The sequence below is a fragment of the Abrus precatorius genome, unplaced genomic scaffold, assembly GCF_003935025.1.
Source record: "Abrus precatorius isolate BTA unplaced genomic scaffold, Abrus_2018 Scaffold3, whole genome shotgun sequence".
Lineage (NCBI taxonomy): Eukaryota > Viridiplantae > Streptophyta > Magnoliopsida > Fabales > Fabaceae > Abrus > Abrus precatorius.
In genome coordinates, this window is record NW_020874373.1 from 6,543,907 (window position 1) to 6,561,835 (window position 17,929).

The 17,929-nt window shown below is 33.7% G+C and overlaps 4 protein-coding genes across 10 annotated transcripts; 1 reads left to right on the forward strand and 3 right to left on the reverse strand.

Moving 5' to 3' along the window:
* Positions 1–255: 255 nt before the first annotated feature.
* On the reverse strand, positions 256–1,764 carry LOC113863861 (protein IQ-DOMAIN 14-like). The gene is made up of 3 exons (XM_027497615.1): positions 1,399–1,764; positions 993–1,232; positions 256–821 (listed from the first exon to the last, which is right to left on the reverse strand). Exons 1-3 carry the CDS (start codon positions 1,762–1,764, stop codon positions 276–278), a joined length of 1,152 nt encoding a protein of 383 aa, XP_027353416.1. The 3' UTR covers positions 256–275.
* A 1,663-nt stretch (positions 1,765–3,427) lies between these two features.
* LOC113861578 (probable ribose-5-phosphate isomerase 3, chloroplastic) lies at positions 3,428–13,872 on the reverse strand. The gene is made up of 2 exons (XM_027494497.1): positions 13,862–13,872; positions 3,428–4,539 (listed from the first exon to the last, which is right to left on the reverse strand). The coding sequence occupies exon 2, from the start codon at positions 4,528–4,530 to the stop codon at positions 3,685–3,687; it is 846 nt and encodes a 281-aa protein (XP_027350298.1). The 5' UTR covers positions 4,531–4,539; positions 13,862–13,872; the 3' UTR covers positions 3,428–3,684.
* On the forward strand, positions 3,623–7,921 carry LOC113861577 (putative B3 domain-containing protein At5g66980). 2 transcript variants are annotated; one of them, XM_027494496.1, is made up of 6 exons: positions 3,746–3,864; positions 3,959–4,690; positions 5,631–5,808; positions 6,312–6,738; positions 6,819–6,967; positions 7,370–7,921. In XM_027494496.1, exons 3-6 carry the CDS (start codon positions 5,722–5,724, stop codon positions 7,586–7,588), a joined length of 882 nt encoding a protein of 293 aa, XP_027350297.1. In that variant the 5' UTR covers positions 3,746–3,864; positions 3,959–4,690; positions 5,631–5,721; the 3' UTR covers positions 7,589–7,921. The 2 variants fall into 2 exon arrangements, with proteins under 2 accessions (XP_027350296.1, XP_027350297.1); XM_027494495.1 differs by having other exon boundaries at positions 3,623–5,808.
* Positions 5,953–15,289, reverse strand: LOC113861575 (peptide-N(4)-(N-acetyl-beta-glucosaminyl)asparagine amidase). 6 transcript variants are annotated; one of them, XR_003504263.1, is made up of 19 exons: positions 15,143–15,273; positions 15,016–15,069; positions 14,759–14,932; positions 14,498–14,596; positions 14,142–14,228; positions 13,755–13,837; positions 13,326–13,439; positions 12,746–12,800; positions 12,555–12,641; positions 11,871–11,926; positions 11,715–11,774; positions 11,482–11,569; positions 10,605–11,351; positions 10,453–10,513; positions 9,899–10,001; positions 9,169–9,303; positions 8,490–8,581; positions 6,891–6,955; positions 6,017–6,701 (listed from the first exon to the last, which is right to left on the reverse strand). XR_003504263.1 is itself a non-coding variant. In XM_027494491.1 (18 exons), the coding sequence occupies exons 1-17, from the start codon at positions 15,218–15,220 to the stop codon at positions 8,497–8,499; spliced, it is 2,166 nt and encodes a 721-aa protein (XP_027350292.1). In that variant the 5' UTR covers positions 15,221–15,289; the 3' UTR covers positions 5,953–6,955; positions 8,490–8,496. The 6 variants fall into 6 exon arrangements, 5 of the variants coding, with proteins under 5 accessions (XP_027350292.1, XP_027350294.1, XP_027350295.1 ...); XM_027494491.1 differs by having other exon boundaries at positions 5,953–6,955; positions 15,143–15,289; XM_027494492.1 differs by lacking the exons at positions 6,017–6,701; positions 6,891–6,955 and adding an exon at positions 7,320–7,522 and having other exon boundaries at positions 8,491–8,581.
* Between the last annotated feature and the right edge of the window lie 2,640 nt (positions 15,290–17,929).

A 17,929-nucleotide genomic window follows, 5' to 3' on the forward strand; every position in this document is an offset into this window, starting at 1 on the left:
GAAAGACGATAGATCTTTTTATGACATGTTCAAAATTATAAATATGATACTCTGTAGAAATATGTTCAAAATTTTTCTTTCACTGAATGGCTGACGTATGCTTGAGCTATCCGTCTGGCATCCTACCATACACTCCGCTTTTATAGCGGTAGAGATGGGTGGTGAAATAGTGGTGCTCAAACTCAAAAGGGGTACAAAAATCTTAAATAATAAATGACTTGGGCATTAACGTTCAAAAATGAATTACTAGCTTGTTCTGTAACTAAGCAAGATATTCAATAATAGGAATCACTAGTAACCGTGCCGGTGCTGCTGCCGAAGGAATCGCGCTTGCTATCTTTCATTGATCCATGAAGACTGATAACGCAATGGTCCTGGTTTCCATGATCGAAGCGTAACGAATTGGAGAAAAGATTTTGTCTTGGACCATTCCGTGGAGATTCCACAGACTTGCTTTTGTGCCTCATTCCCCATCTGGGTCGTTGTTTTGGTTCACTGTGAGACCTTGCTTTAGCCCTCGAAGATTCTGTCTTGTTCATGTAATTTGGTGACCATGATTGGCGATGGGGTACTGGATGGCGCTGAGAGGTTGATAAGGCCATTGTGGTTAGGTTAAATTCAGACATGTCCCGGTAGTTTCCTTGGCTGTTTGATTCTGCTAGTAAAGCATTCTTGTGTTGGTTTTCTCGTCTGGAAACTGGCAGATGCTTCGAATAATATGTCATAGAATCATGCCCTCTTTTATCGTGTGAACCATCTAAAGGGCCACTTCTACTTTTCCAAACCTCCAACATTTCTTCTAGACTCATATCGCCCGAATCCTATACAAAATAGACGTATTATAGGTATTATCAAGAATGCAGCAAATCAGAACAGGTAACTGAAAATTAGCCAAAAGCTTTATTAGGATGAATTTTCAACAAGATTTTCATCTAAATTGAATACAATGGTTCTATTACTTGAATGATCATATTACGCCAATCTAGTCTTACTTTATTTTCTTCTGTTATGAGATCTTTCAAGTGTGGCATTTCTCTATGTTGCATAGGCTGTTTCCAGAGGAGATTTGCTTCCTCTGCCATCTGAATTCTTTGAATTCGGGCTCTAACTTGTATGGCCATCAACGCATGCATGCCACGCATTGTAGTTGTTGTTTGTTTCCTTACAAGGTGACCCCTCACTAGTGCCTGCAACTTGACTAGTCCCCTTAAAGCATACAATGCTTTCCTTGCCTGAAAATTTGCATGTAGCATGTTCATCAAACCTAGTCCATATGTTTGCGGCCAGGGATATGATGCAAGGAAAAACCTATTAAAATCATTAAAATACAACATTCTGATTATCAAAGGATATCCCTAGGAAGATGAAGATTTGATGAATAGAAAGAGAAATTTGTACCAAATATGAACGAAAGGCAGCTTGAATCTTTGTAGCAGCTGTGGTTTCAAACTCAGTGTCTTCACAAACCTTAGCCAGTGCTGTTGAAAGAATCCTCGGAGTCTGAGTTTCCAACAAGGTTTGTATTTGCAGTTTTGCAGAGTCTCCTGAGTCAAAAGATCTGGAAAATTTATGACCTGATACCTTGCTTGTTATCTTTCCACCTGTTAATTTTCCAAAGCTCCATTTGCGCTTCACTTTGGGATTCACAATCTGACTTCCCATGTTGATAGCCTTATTCTCAGGGTGGCACGCATCAATCTTCTTGAATTTCTCTTCTCTTTTCCCTAGAAGGAAGTTTCTAATCCATTTGCCCGCTTTCCCCATTTCTTAGATACACAAAAGGGAGCGAATCTTCTTGTTCATATGATGGTTTCAATCTTGTTATACACGTGCATTATATATATTGCATTCTTCTTCACTTTTGGGTTCTTGTGCTGCTATTTAACAATTTCTTACTGGCTTTGGCCTGCAAAACTTTACCTGATAGAGCCACTTGCCACCCTCATGGAGTTACCTAAATATTTTAGGGGAAGCATTCCACTTCAACATTGCCTCAGCCTGATCTTCAAGAGCTGTAAAATTTTGACTAGAGTTAAGTAATTTTTAGGGACCATGCTGTTAAAATTAAAAGACGTTGATTATCAGTGTCTACTAGCTAGTTATAAAATTACATTCATGTATTCAATGACCGTGCCTCTCTGTTGAAATAAGAAGGTATAAGCGTCAATGTTAACATTTTATAACTTTTTTTTATTCCTTTGATGCTTTTTCCGGGATCCAAGGGCCATGCATTACTTGCACGCTATTGCTAAGACTGCACAATTTAAGATCTTAATTTATAAAATCAATTTAAGATGGTAGTTTTTTATTCTATCAGTGTCTATACTGGAATATGAATTGGAGAAAGATCAGGGATCAACTGTGACATTTAGTTGTTTACTTCAACTTAGTATGTGTTATCTTGAAGTTAATGTTGAACATATATAAATTAACACCATTTACTTAAATATGTACATTGACTTTGATTTCGTCTCTATGCTGTTGTACACAGGGTTTGGCTTTGATTTAGTCAATATGCAAACGTTTGCAACTCTGAAATTAAAAGATATCAAAAGCCTTTCATATCAACTGACGAAAAGAAATAGTGTTCATATTAATGTAACTTCGATGAAGAAAAGAAATAATCAGGAACTAGATTTGTCGTCTCATTAGCATGCTGTTGTCCTGTTTTTGTCTATGTATCCTTCTTCACTTTCTCCATCTCAATTAATTCTTGCAATTACACCATATCAAAAGAACAAGGAAAAGGGTCTTTGGCGTACTTTTTCCTTTTCTAGATCACAATTGTTTGAATCTTGTGGCACTTCTTCCCCCTGCTGTAAATGATCTTGTGCTATAGTGTAAGTTTCCTTCTTATAAATTAGCCAGAACATATTTTTTATTATTAGTAAAACTACACGTTAACTTCGTCTGTGAATGTCAGCTTGGTTGGAGGGAAGCCGAGACGGCGACAGCCATACATATGCCACTAGCTTTCTTCCATGTGTCATTCCTGAACGTGAACTCTACTCTATTTTCCATTTTCATTCTCAGTGTATATTTGATTTAACTCTTTTTTCCTTTCAAATTCTCAAGAGGATTTATAAAAATTAAGTTTTAAATATTTAAACAGAACCAACTTTCAACTTTCCAAAAATGATGGTTAAGAGAGAGTCAAAATATTAACTTGTTAAGATTTTGAAAGAATTTTGAAGGCAGCGCATGAAGGACAAAACTTCAATATGTATTTTAAAAAAAAAAACTATAGATGTAAATCTAATACAAAAGGTACAAGTAGTTGCTAGCAGAGAGTTGAAGTAAACATGTATCGATGACAATCAAAACATTTACTTAATCCAATTGTCTTTGTTCTATGCAGTTGCAATTAATGAGAGATTTGATCACAGAGGTTTTTAGTTTATATTCTAAACATGTTTTTTGGGGTGAAAAAATGAAATGCATTGTAGCTTGGTATTACCCTCAATCCAGCATGAAGAACAGAACAAACATGTACAGTTGAGGAAGGTGAGATTGAAGTTGCTACCTCTTTCATTCATTAATCTTATAGTTTAATTACAAATGACCATACAAATAGACGCAATCATCATGATTAATATCATTCCTCCCAAAACAAGAAAAAATCATAATACACCGTCAACATTGAAAAAATCGAAATTATGATTTGACCGTTGAGATGAGCGAATATCACTTGTTCTTGACTTCAACACCGGACTTAGTAGCAATGATAACAGAGGTAGCCATGTTCAAGAACAAGCCATGCTCCACAACGCCTTCCAGAGCCGAAATCTCAGAGCCTGCGGCCAAGGCATCTCTGATTGGAGTTTTGAAGTACAAATCCACTATGTAATTCGAATTATCGGTGACGTAAGGTTTCCCACTCTCATCCAATCTCAATTTGGCATCGCAACCTTCTTCCTTGAACAGTTCCTGTAACCTCACCAAATTGTACTTCCAACAGAACTGAACCACCTCCACCGGCATCGCCAGCCCGCTCCCCCCGAGCCCCTCCACCAGCTTCGTGTCGTCCACAACCACCACGAACCTGTCGGACGCCGCCTCCACCATCTTCTCACGGAGAAGCGCTCCACCGCGCCCTTTCACCAGGTTGAGGTCGGGGTCCACCTCGTCGGCGCCGTCGATGGCCAGATCCAGGCGAGGATTGTCATCGAGGACGGAGAGAGGGATGCCGAGGGAGCGAGCCTGCTCCTCCGTGCGCTTTGAGGTTGGGACGCCGATGATGTCGGAGAGTTCGCCGGAGGAGAGGAGTTGGCCGAGTTTGGCGACGACGAAGGCGGCGGTGGAGCCAGTGCCGAGGCCGAGGACCATGCCGCTCTTGACGGACTCGACGGCCTTGTCGGCGGCGAGCTTCTTGAGGTCGTCTTGGGTTAGGGTTATGGCTCGAACGCGGAGAGAGTTAGGTCTGGTGCGCAGTTTAAGGGAGTTCGGAGTGCGTAGGATAAGGCGCGTGGATGCATTGTGGTGTGCGGAGGAGAGTGATGGAGGCGATGCAATTGATGATAAGGAGGCCATTGAGTGGCACTGTTATTGAATTCCAACACAAACTGAGTTGTGGTTTTTGAGAATATTGGAAGAGAAAAAAAGTGGGCCTTTTTTCTTCACTCACTTTCTAATTGCTAATTGCTTTCTATCTGCTTTCAATGGTTGGTGGGTAAAGCCACTCTCTCTCCAGGTTTGCCTTGCTTGGCCCTTTTTTATTATTACTCTATCTCTTCTATTCCAGCCAATATTTATTATTTTCTATTTTTAAATCTATTGTTATTTATCTTATATCTTTTATGTATCACAATCTTTGTTTTGAGATCTGTTTCTCATTAGTCAAACTTTTTAATAATTTTTAAAGTACGATTCAATTAGAATTCAAAGGATTTATTTTCATCTTTTTAATAAGAATTTGATTCGCAAATGTATATGCAACTTTAAGTTGGGTTGTAAATTGTGATATGTATCTTTTATTTGAATTAGAATGAGAATACTTTTTAAAAAAAAATAATTTTACTAATCTTCTTCGTTTTCCTTTTCTTCTTCTAAACTCTAAACATAAGGTTATTGAGATTGGAAAGATAGATTTGCTGTAAATCCGGGGTTGAAAAGCGCAGCTGTTTTCATCTTATGAAATTGGATTTGGAACTGTTTATTTGCGGGCTTCCTTGTAGTCGTTAATATAGATTTTTAAAATTAAAAAATCATAAAAAAGTAAATATTTAATATAGAAGAAATCACGTAATATAATGAAAAAGAAAATATTAAAAATATTCTCAATTAAGATAATTTTAAAAGTTTGAGAGTAAGAATTCACATATAATAAATAAAAATAGATAATGGTAAGTTATTAGATACAAATGGAGGAATTTAACATGTAACATATAAGAACTCAACGCATGGTAATACTTTCCTTAATACCCGCATTAACAAAAGCAAATTTTTTTATTTTTTATCATAACCACATACCAAAGAGTTCTGCACCCAAAAAAAAAAAAAACACGTATTAAATTATCCAAAAAATTTTGAATATCTTGAAAATATATTGAAATCTTATCTTTATTATATCTGGAGTAATTAATCAATCTACTTTTTGATTGTATATCCTAACGTAATATATCTGAAAATAGGCAAGAATATAGATTGTGTTTGTTAATATATATTTGACGCGTTGGTTCTTGCTACCGCACACACTCGCATACCTGCAAGCTGCAAATCAACATGGAGAGCGCACTGCACAGTTCTGGCGATCAAACCCTTCAGGAATTCTTCAAAGTTTTCTTGCTCAAGACTGGTTCTGCCCAGTTGGTACTCTATCTCTTCCTTTGAATTCTTATATTTTCCTTCAATGTCTTCTCTTAGTTATGCATTCTTTCTTTGTCTAACGTCAAAGAATCGATTAGAGCATGAGAATATTCTTCCTTCTAGGGTCGTTCGATAAATTTTAGATAACGAAGTCTCACCCCGACGGTTAGTGACAAATTAAATGGTACATGAGCCAGATGGTTTTGAGTTTATATTGGCAAAGTTTTTAAGATAAATAGATCACACAAGTTTAACACAAGGATTGTTATGAGTTATGTTACTCACATAACAACTTTTTACATTAGTTTTTTTCACGTAACAATTTTTACCACGTGAAAATCTACTTAGTCCTTCCCTAACATGTTGAATTTAGTGCATGTAAAGAAAGCTGATATACTTGCTTCAGTTCTCTTTGTTCATTTGGTTTGCTTTGCTAATTCATCGAATGCCAATTCGATTGTGTATATCTGACAGTGACACTTACTGAGGACTTGTTCTTGTTTCAGCAAATACCAAAATCATTCACCAAGTTCTTCAATGGAACCACACCATGCAAGGCCACTCTTGTAGACCAAGATATAAACTCTAGGGATGATATTTGCTTGGAGAAAGTCGAGGATCGCTTGGTTTTCAAAAGCGGGTGGGAGCAATTTGCTAAGGAGAAAGGTTTAGAAGAAGGGGACTTCTTGGTTTTTCAGTATGATGGAAACTCTTCGTTTTATGTGAAGATATTTTCGAAAACTGGGTGCAGGAAAGTAGCCGCACCTCCACCTCCACCTGCACCTGCATGTTGCGAAAAAGTTGCTGTTCCCATTGTGATTTTGGATGAAGATTCTAATCTGAATAGTAAGAAAAACCGGCGGGGTCGTAAACGGAAAAATCTATCAACAACAGTCCTTAAAACAAATGAGAATAAAAAACCAGTGTTAGAGGGTCAGTTGTGTAAATATTTATATTGTTTCATCTCATTGTTATGCAAATGCTAAACGCAACTCTGTGCTGAATGTTTATAGGTCCTTCTGAAGGTGCTCAGAGCAAATTAAATGGAGTTAAAGAAGAAAATGTTAACCGCTATGAGATGAAACCTGATCTGGCAAACTTGGATCCACCGTGGAACCCTCATTTTTCGATATGCTTAACTGCATGGAAACTGAATAGAGTGGTCAGTTATTATGTTTCTATACATATTTTATACAATCTATGCATGGAGTTTTTTTGGTCTACCTTAAATAGTTAAGTGCTTGTTTGTGAAATTGGCATCGAATTGCATTTTTTTTTCAAAATCGTGCATTTTATGTGAAGAAATTACTGTTCTTTATTATTTATGGAAATGGTGTAAAACATATTATAAGAACGTTATTTAATTAATTAAAATTAAATGATATCTTTTCTTTTTTGCTTTTGAATATACAGTTACTTATAAGGAAGAAAACATACAACATAACCAACATATTTTGCTGAACATATGTATCTAAGTCTAGCATCTATATGGTGTTTCCACTGCTAAGTAGTTGTTTGGTAACATTGGATATTGGATGATATAATTGGTGTTTATGGATTGCAGGAAATTCCTAGACTAGTGCTGAAGAAATTTAATATCATTCTGACCCCAAGGATAAGTATAAGAGATGAGAATGACAATTTATGGCCGGTGGCGATCATCACCACGGCACCTGCCGTCGTCATTTTTTGTCCGATGGATGGTCCAATTTCAGGCGGAGCAACAACATTCACGAAGGTCAATGGTGTGATTTTCAGTTTGTTATTGACAAAGCAAACATAACTCAAGAACTGCTTGTGCGTGTACGTGCCATATCAAAAATGCCTAAAGATATTAAATGTTAGTATGGGCTGTATCACCATTCCACATATTCATTTAGGCATGGCTTTTCAACTTTTTTTATATAACCTTATAGTTTGTTATTTTCTTTTCGTTAAAATTAGAAAGGGTCTCACCCTTCAGTTTTGTTATTGTACGTTAGCTTAGTTTTCAAGGTTACATAGAATATAGCTTGCATCTGGAGAGATGAGGATATGTTGCCTTTGGTTTTTATATTCTTTTACTTGTACATTCGTTAAATTTTTTATCATTAATATTCAGATCAAGCCATTCATTCATCCCAACTCTTTTCAACTAGCAAACTCATAGCACAGGCTTAGGAATTTACTCAATTATGGGTTGCTGAAGCCTATTAGAAAGTATGGAGATGCGTCCGAAAATTGTGAGCAAAAACGTGAATTTTTGTGCAACGGGTAAATCCCCAATGCATGAGGGAAAAAATCTTTCCATTTTTTTAAAGGATGGGAACATATATTTTAGGGAACTACCTCACAAATACACTAATAGAAACCAATAAAACGTTTTCACAAAACTTGCAGGAAAATTAAATACATTAATGCTTCAGAAAGATATTCCAGAATAATACAAACTTGATCAGGGAACACAGTTTACCATAAGTTGCCAAAAAAAAAAGTAAAATCTCTAGCATTATAAGGCAAGCCAATAAAAATGATTTAAAATCTAAGCGATCCCAGTAGCATTTTGTAATTATGTTGGAAACATTGACCAGTATATACACTAAGGTGATGAATGGCGTTTGACTATACATCCAAGTAAGGAAGTTCTACCTTTTAAGATATATTGAGAAGAAACATAAACCTAAAAGAATTTGCTCCCAATTTACCTGTACTTCATATGGTTTTCGCATAGAGGTCAATGCTACCGATTTGCAGCCGGGAATTAGACTTGGTATCTCTAACTGCTAGAAACCTAAACCTGCAAACACAATTTTTGTCAATTTGGAAAGAACAAGAATATCGCACATGCCAATCAAGAAAAAATTATAAAATAATAAATCATTATCTAAACCGTGTATTACCCCACGGAAGATGCAATCAATACATGCACCTTTCTACTCTTAATTCTCATCTCAATTTAGAATATATTCATTGGAATTTGATTGGGTATATGATATTTTTGAGGATATAAATACTAATTTGTAATTTCTTTTAGATATTTGAAGGACATTTCCATGTTTATTAAAGAATTATTTATAAAAATGAAATTTTTAATCATTTCATTTAGCCTTGCTAACCTTAGACTTGAGGAACTATCCGGTTATGACAGTGAAAAATGTGAGCCCGGCATATGTAGACTTACACAAATCAGAAAAATCAAAATATAAATAAAACAATAAGAATCTTTGAAATTAAAGTCTTAACTCTTGAGTTTCATTTTTATACATAAAAAAAATAAATTCATTTGTAAACATAATAATAGTTTTAATAAAAGTTATTTAAGTAATAATTGTCCCACTTCCAATTTTTTTGCTCATGTTTCTCCTTTGTGCCAAGGTAAATTACCTGAAAGCATTACATGGAAAACTTGCAGAATCAATTGTAAATGTTCTACGCTGGAAACGGTCTTCAAAGAACTGAGAGGTTTGCTTCTCCAAAACTTGCCAATTGAGCCCCTCATCACTACTCCCTTCAAGAATCCTGAGAAAAATAACATATGCCATAAAATCATGAATGCACAACACACACTTTATTATCGAAGTTTATGCATGACAATAATTACCAAGCAAAGAAAGGTTTGCCAAAACTTCTCTAGGAAAAAGATGCTAGTCAATGAACATACCAGTCACCCAAGGAAAAAAACAAAAGAACAGTACATCTGTAGGAAAAATATACACGACACATAATTTGCTTGGCTTGCCTTCCATCTAATTTTTAAGGATTTGATTTTGATAAAATGGCAGCATAAATTTTATAATACCAATAAACTATACCATGCCACCTGTTTAAAAAGCATTTAAAATCTTTGTTTGGAAGTAAAAATAAAGTTAGTACAATCAAGTAACTTTTAAATTGATTATGGATTAAAATGTAAACTAAAATTCAAGGTTAAGCATATCTGGAAGGAGCAGCAGTTACGTAACTTAGATTATTTTAATTAGGAGCAACCAAGCTTATTAGGATTTGAGTATCCTATTAGGTTTTAAGGATGAGTAACTCAACTACTCATTAATCAATAACAATAAAAGGAATCAAGAGTAAACTATCTTTTCCGCAGATATTCCAGCATTCATACCAGTCCATAGGATCCCTTTCTGGTGCATCATTGGCTGACATCAACTCATATGCCACAAGCTCAAACATCTTTTTGTCAAGTGTTCTGTATACGATCCAACAACCTACAAAGTCATGTAATAATTTGTTTATTTTTTACTTGAGCATCAAGAGAGCAGCATCTTCACCTTTACTATGGGGGTGAACAGTAGTAATCAAATGGAATTATACTTTTGGCACTGGCATTTAAACTGGGACTGAATTGTGATCGGGACTGAAAATCCCTGAATAGTAGTTCTCCAACTAAAGGGGTCATAGCTCCTTAGAACAGAGGAAAATCCTCTGGAAAACACATTTTCAGTAACAGAAAGGTGAAAAGTAAGAAACATAAAGGCAATCTCTGCCCAGGTCAAATGGATTCTTTTTTTTCATTAATCCTAAAATTTATGTCTAGGAAAACAGAATGCAAATGAAGCATATCTCAAAAAAATGAGAAATTTAACAGAGTTATGTACCAGTGCTGATGTGAGTCAAATTCTATAACCTCAAATAAGTTATTTAATTGGATATCAATACCTCTTGCTCCATTTGGTTCTTCCCATTTTGAAATTCGAATTCCATCAAATGCTGATGTTGCCTGAAATTTTATAAAACAAGGACAATTTTATGGATGCTATAAGGCATGATTATGATGAAAATATAAAACAGCCAGCTATATACAAACTCACAATCCCAAAAGGCAACTCCTCCGCACTTGCAATGACTGAACCGGAATGTATTCTATTTAACTTCAGAAGTGGCAACAGAAACATATCTTTCCCATAGTTTTCACACTTGTTAAGATTGTAAATCATGTCATCGAGAGCATCGAGTGCAACAGTCAATGCTAAAGAAGTTGCTACAGGGTTACCAGCCAAACAAATTTCAACCCTCCCATCTGTATTCACCTTTTTCTCCAGTGAAAGAGCAAAAAGTAAGTCATCAAATGATGGCAACAGTTTCTGAAATTTCAGGTTATTTAGAACTGAATCGATGGAGGCCCTTCTTGTTTTAAAGGGGGAATTGCAAAGATCCAAGAGAATTCCTTTAGTGATTCTGAGTACTTCAACAGCTTCAGACTTTGTTAATTCTTCCTCAACAAATTGATGAAGGACAGGGCTGAATGCATTATAAATCTTTGTCACATGCTCATCTATGCACAAACGAACTGGGCAAGCTGAAGAACTAAACTTATCAGAACCAATTTCTAATCTGGATTTGCGCCATTCTTCATTCCCACTTCTTCTTCCAGGTAATGAGAGTGATTCGTCATCTTTAGAATGTAAACTCCTCTCAAGTTGTTGGTTTTCTTCCATATCACGGGCTTCAATAACTGAAAGTTCTTGAGATGAAAAGACTCTTCGACATTCTCTTGTTATATTAGAGAGTACAGACGGCAAAGAAGTCTCTGTAACCATAGTACGTCGAGATAGGACCTCAATTATGAAAAAGATAAAAAAAATTCATATCAATTATCAGCAAATCAGGATCCTTATGCATTTGAAAAATAAATGCTTCATATAAAGAGAATAGAAGGAAAGTAAGAATATAAATTGTAAAACCTACCTCATGCCACTTCCTTGTGTATCGTTTGGTGACATCATGAACTCCATCTTTTGCTATGGCTATTGCATAATTTAATTTTTTATTCCACCTATGCCACAGATCAAAAGAAAAATGAGGAAACATGCAAGCAAGAAGGAAACTTCTAATAAGGACAACTACTTTCTCACAGCCAAATAAATGAATGAAAGTGATGCATACAGAAAAGTGAAAAGTACTGCAGGAATGAATATTACCCTTTCTCATATAATAATGGCTTGTCATAGATTCCTTCACAGGGGTCAAGATGCATCCATCTGTAAGATCATAGGTCCTTAGAAACAAATACTGTCCAACCAGAAATAGTTTTAACTGCACATTGTGAAAACCAGCAACTTTTGCTTTAATTTTACCTTCCCAATAATTGAGAGAAGCACTCTGTCCATACATGATCTGTGAAGTCGAAGATCTGCAGATCGACCAAAATCAGTGATGGGAAACTTATTCCTCACAACATAAACAAGCATATGTATACCCTAAGTTAAAAATATATGCAAAAAAAAAAAAAAGGACTTAAATTTCATCATAAATAAATTCACTAGCAAAATGGCAAAATCATTACATAGGAATCAATGAACACCAGGATCAAAATACCCTAAAGGGCCAAGTGTTCCTGACGAGAATGCAAGCTAAATTCAAGAATTGGATTTAGATTTGCCAGTCTATCCCATGCCCATCTTTTCCTTGTAGATTACAATTTAATTAAGCATATCAAGCATGACTTTTTTTTTATATGTATACGTAAACCAAACATATATTATTCATGTAAGAGAGTCTAAAATTAGATCATTTACAAAACACAAGACAACATTCTCATATAGATTTTTGATACATGACATTTAGCACTGCATTTTTAATATCAGAATCATCATGTGCTAAGCCACAAAATAAGTACCTCAAAGATTCAAAATCAGGTTTACACCATACTTCCTAGCAATTAATGATACAGAAAACTGATACATTTTATACTCAATTGCAGCATAAAAACCAAGAAACATCAGCACATTGAAAAGACTGAATTTCATCCAGTTACAAACCAGACGTGACTCATAGCCAAAAGCTCGACAAGAAAGTGTAAAGCAATTGGCCCATTCCGCGCAACGGCCCTTCCTTGTTTCCACAAGCTGTAAATTAATGCAGTATCCAACAACATCAATGTGATTGGCATAGCAACTGGCTTGGCAACTGGCCAAGAATAAAGCATAGCAAGTTGACACAAGTTGAATACCTTCATTGGATCATTGTACCGAGGAAAACGAGTCAGTTTGGAGCAAAAGGTGCAGCTGGGTTGTGGAAAGATAATGTGCATAATAGAAAGATTAAGAAAGTCAGGCAAATAATAGAAGCTAAAAATTAGTGAACACAGGCAGAAACCTTAAAAAATGCTTGATAAGCAAAAGGACAGGATTCATGTACCAATAACCAAACTAATTGGTTATCACCTGACTCCCTAAAGCTAAATAGATATGTAATGAATAAGAAAGGAATGCATATTATCATATAAAAATAGGATTTTGTAGACAAGATCTGTTCTAAAAAATCAAACAGGAAACAGTTTGCTGATTTTGAAAAAATAGGATACTTTAAATTTTAAAGAAACTATAAGTTGATTATAGAAAAAATATGTTGCAGACATATCAGTTGATTAACATTAGCTTAAATAAGGTTTATGATTAGTTCAAATGTATGATGTTAAAAGAAAATTAAGACATACACAAATTATGATAATTACCAAAGCCAATTTCCTGATCTCAGTGAAAAACAGAGCAATCTCACATTAAACTAAAGCATACATTCAATGATCATACCGATAAACTTCAACCCTAGAAGCCCCATAAAGAGTCTCCGAAGGAAGTGGTGCAGTCATGCCCTGGCCTACAGTTTCGTTGCCACAATCATGACAAGATGGTGAATTGACCCAGCTATTTGATGAGAACAAGAAAGAAAGAAGGGGCAAAAAAATCATTAGCAAAAGAAAATAGGCATGCAAGTTAATTGGTGTCTCTCATGGTGACAAAATAAAAGATATACTAAAAATACAAACAATGGATGAATCATATTTGAGTTAAATCGCAAGTACGTTTTTATGGGGTTATTGACCATTTGAAACAGAGACATATGATCTGCTCTGTTCTGTCCTTATGGGGTTATTGACCATTTGAAACTGGCCACTGAAGCGTTTAATTCATTTGGCATTAATTAAAAGCAGGATAGCTGACATAATAAATAATCTAAACCTGAAGGATTGTTTGAACCAGAAAAGCAGCTGCAGCAGGAAAGCATGATCTTTTTCTATTTTCGGTGGTTCAAAGTTCCCCTCCTGGACAATGTTTATCAGGCTAACAGATTACAAAACAATGATAGCAAAATATAAAGCACTGTACTTATGAAATGGTAACAGCATCACAACCTCACAAGCTCAAAGTCAAACCCCCACACCCAGTGCTTGTCAAAATGAAGATAAAGACAATTCCAGGGTGAATGAATTTCTAAAATAGTCACACAGAGTTACAGGAAAAGAGTTGGTTTTGAGTAACATGATATTAACATCCTCTAAAACGAAATTACATATTTGTACTATAAAGTAAGATGCTCTCTTAAAAGAGAAATACACATGATCTTACCTTGGCCAAAGAGACCAAAGCTTTCTCCTCGAGCTCTTCCACAGGAACGGACTTCCTAGCAGCTTCCTGGCGCGTTGCATCCTCATACTGCAAGATATCAAAGCAATCAACACATAGAATGCTGGAACTAATTGTATATCATGATAGTCAAAAGGACAACATAGAGGCCCGTGTCTTCCACAGAGCATCTAGTGCAAGTTGCAATCAATGAGAGTTTATCTATTTTACCATAAAACTAACTCTGTTTTTCACATGTTATGTTATGCAGCATCATGAATTAAATGTCTTGCGCTCCTCATTCAAAACAAAATATAAATATAAATAGAGTTATTTCAAAATCAATCGCTGAAAAATACCATGAGGACTTGACTAACGTAAGGCCGTATTCTACTCTCAAATTGTTGAGTGTCTTGGATGGCCACATACTGCTGTAACATAAGTGCTTCCTCCTCAGCCTGTGCAGACATTAGACATAGTGCATACTCACGCAATCCGAAAAAGGGTAAATAAAAAATTAAAAATGAAAACAAATTTCAAACTTGAAATACATATAGAAATGCACTCCCTTTACAAAATTTGAAGGCATAGCGAACACAAAAGGGAAATGGGCGTGAAACCTGTAAGAGTCTGGCCAATTCCTCATCGGATTTCAACAAATGGGCAGCGCTTGGTTCGGGTTGGGGTTGGGGTTGGGGTTGAGGATCGTTGATGGAGACGAGTCGTAGTTTGTCAGAAATGGTGATGAGATCAGAGTCAGTGGCCACTTGGGTATCATGTTCAGCTCCATAAATCTATGCCATTGAGAAAAGAATGAAAATTAATAAATGGGTATACGAAAATTTAGGAGTTGGGAATTATAGAGGGAAATATAAACCTTTTGTTGATGAGGTGGAACAGAAGTGAGGGAGTAGAGTAGGAATTGAAAGACCTGCAACAGTGGATGAATTAGAGGCAGTGAAATTGAGTTGTGAGAAAGATGAAAGATGGAGAAAGAGAGGTACTTCGAAGCCGTCATCGGTGTCGTGATCGATATCAAAGTCGGAGTCATTGTGAAGCACCTGAAACCTGCGTGCTACCATCTTCTTTCTCTCTGCTCACCCTCAACTCCCTCTGTTTATGTGATACTTGAAAGGCAAGACACGTATTCTGATGTTATGACAGCAAATATTAAAATATAATAAAACACTCATAAAATTAAAAAAAATTGAGTATAGTGATATATGATAAAAAAAAATTGTCAATTATAAAAATTAAGTATATATTTTCATTTTTTATTTTATTATTTGACAAGTAAATATTAGAAGAATTATTATTTTATTAGAATGGTTTTATTTTGCATTTTAAATCGTTAGAAAAAAAATTAAGAGTTAATTTTTTCTTTTATACAATATTAGTTTAATTTTTTAACATTAATAATTAAAATGCATGATATATAATTATTAATAATTATAATTATATATATATATATATATATATATATATGCTTGTGTTTTAAAGGGATAAATTTTTAATGAAATAAATAAAATATAGTTTAGTATTTGATATTTGATATTTTAATTTTAAAGTATTTAACAATTATAATTAATAAAAATGTCAATAAAAAGAAGACACAAGTAATATTATTAAAATTTTAAAATGAAAGAGGCACAGTATATTAAATTTTTGTTAATGCATATTTACTATTGACATTTAATTAATTTTTTTACAGTATATGATAAAATATTATTTAATTTTATTAAACTTTTAATATTTTGATACATAATAGTTGTAATTATAAAATTAAATTAACATAATTTTAAAAAATATTATTTAAAATAATTTTATCATAAACATATAATTATTTATAAAATTATATATTTGTTTAATTATTAAATTATTTACATATTTATTCTAAACTACTAAACTAGTAATTTAATTCTTTTATACTTTTTATTATACAAAAATTCTTAATGATATTATAAATGGGACAGACATTGTAAATATAGTTTTATTTACTAAATTATTTTGTGTTTATTACTTTCTCAAATTTATTTTTAAAAATTGTATTTTAAATAAATAATCATTAACCTTTAAAAGAATAAAGTCAGTCATCGAAAATTTTACCTTATGATAATAACTATAATTAATTGAAAATCATATACATTTTAAATTTTGAAAGGCTAACACGTCTCTTTTTTTAAAAAAAAAATTATTAATGTTGTTGTTTTACCTTTTTTATTTATTTTACCTTGACTTGACTTTATTTGGGCCAAGCGTGCTCATGGTCATGGATGAAGAATATGGGCCATAAAAAAAAAAGTGAAGGATATGATCGTAACTTCACAAGAAAAGAAAAGAAGTAATACGCTACTATGTAAAAAAAAAAAAAATCTTCCCCATCATCAGTGCTTACTATGTAAAACTTATTGAAAATGACAATAAAACTAAACATAACTTATTTGAACAAGTTGTATTAAAAATTATACATTAAATTAAAAATGATTTATAAATTATAATTATTGTTTCCATTTGAATTCCTCTCCATGGAGAAATTTGCAACCTTGTTTCTTGTTAATAACTGGAAATTACCGTAAACATTCTTTGAATCTTCAATCTTCTCTAATGGCAACTCAGCATATATATCATGGAAAGCTCAAATGTATTGTTTCTTTCAAATTAAGTTTGGTCGTTGGCAATGACACGTGTTCAAGTTTAACGAGTTGGGTGATCAATTTGACAGCCTACCCACTAAATTAATGTCGATAATAACATCTCTAATTAATGGGTTCAAGTGCTCAGTAGCTATGGAATTGGTTGCTATTACAATTTCGCTATAGAATACTCAAGGTTATTTGTTATGAGACATGTATATTCTCACTTCTAAGTATATTATTATTCTTATTTTAATCATTTTTAAAAACTATTTCGTTTGTTGTTATATTAATAGCATAATTTTTTTACATAGTTTTTTTTTTATAAAAACAATAGAGACAATAGATATATGAGAGTGATAATAAACACCCAAATATATTGTTATGCATTAAAAAAAGATGTTTAATTTACATATTTGGTAGTAATTAGAAAGATGAGCATTTTTATTTGAATTTTGGTTAAGATTTTTTTTCATTTTATAATAGCAATCCATATTATATAGAAATATGCAACCTTAAATTGTTTAATAGGTCATAGGAGTCCAAATTAGGAGGGTTGAGTTGAAGACAAAATGATAAAACCCTCTTAATATCTTCAGTATCCAATAAATGTTATACAAAATCAGTCCTCATTTGCTTATTACTTATTCTAAACATTTTCAAATAAGATCAAATCATTAGGGTTAAAATTTAATCTCTCCAAGTTTTTATTCCATTTTTTTTTTTTTTATGTTCTATAATTTCCTCTCATCCAAAATCAGATAGAGTATTGATTCAAATAATTTTTTCTTTCATGTCAATTTTTAAATTTATTTATCTATAATAAAATAAATTTTCCACTATATATTTTCTTTATTAAAAAAAATACGATTTCACCATTATTTTCACAAGAGTGATGTTTTATTTATATTTTAAAGGTTTACTTTAAGTTCAAAAAATTTCCACCTTATTCACTTAACACCTGTAAGCATAATTAGGCTAGGCACTTCTACAGTATAAAGGTTAGAGAAACATAATGTCGCAACATAAATAAAACTACCAACCATCACCGTCCTCTTTAATTCCCAACTGTGCACTTAAAATTAAGTCTTTATCTTCTCATCTGCTTTATGATGCCTTATCTACGTATATATATACGTATATGTAAACAAATATGCT

Excerpts from the sequence above, each read along its gene's own strand:
- LOC113861577 (XM_027494495.1), top strand. The coding sequence starts at position 5,722 with ATGGAGAGCGCACTGCACAGTTCTGGCGATCAAACCCTTCAGGAATTC. Across the intron at positions 5,809-6,311 it reads AGACTGGTTCTGCCCAGTTG|CAAATACCAAAATCATTCAC; the intron begins GTACTCTATCTC and ends TTCTTGTTTCAG. Across the intron at positions 6,968-7,369 it reads CATGGAAACTGAATAGAGTG|GAAATTCCTAGACTAGTGCT; the intron begins GTCAGTTATTAT and ends TATGGATTGCAG.
- LOC113861578 (XM_027494497.1), bottom strand. The coding sequence starts at position 4,530 with ATGGCCTCCTTATCATCAATTGCATCGCCTCCATCACTCTCCTCCGCA.
- LOC113861575 (XM_027494491.1), bottom strand. The coding sequence starts at position 15,220 with ATGGTAGCACGCAGGTTTCAGGTGCTTCACAATGACTCCGACTTTGAT. Across the intron at positions 15,070-15,142 it reads ACACCGATGACGGCTTCGAA|GTCTTTCAATTCCTACTCTA; the intron begins GTACCTCTCTTT and ends CCACTGTTGCAG. Across the intron at positions 11,570-11,714 it reads CCATTATTATATGAGAAAGG|GTGGAATAAAAAATTAAATT; the intron begins GTAATATTCATT and ends TCTGTGGCATAG.
- LOC113863861 (XM_027497615.1), bottom strand. The coding sequence starts at position 1,764 with ATGGGGAAAGCGGGCAAATGGATTAGAAACTTCCTTCTAGGGAAAAGA. Across the intron at positions 1,233-1,398 it reads CTGCCTTTCGTTCATATTTG|GCAAGGAAAGCATTGTATGC; the intron begins GTACAAATTTCT and ends GCAAATTTTCAG. Across the intron at positions 822-992 it reads TCATAACAGAAGAAAATAAA|GATTCGGGCGATATGAGTCT; the intron begins GTAAGACTAGAT and ends TATTTTGTATAG.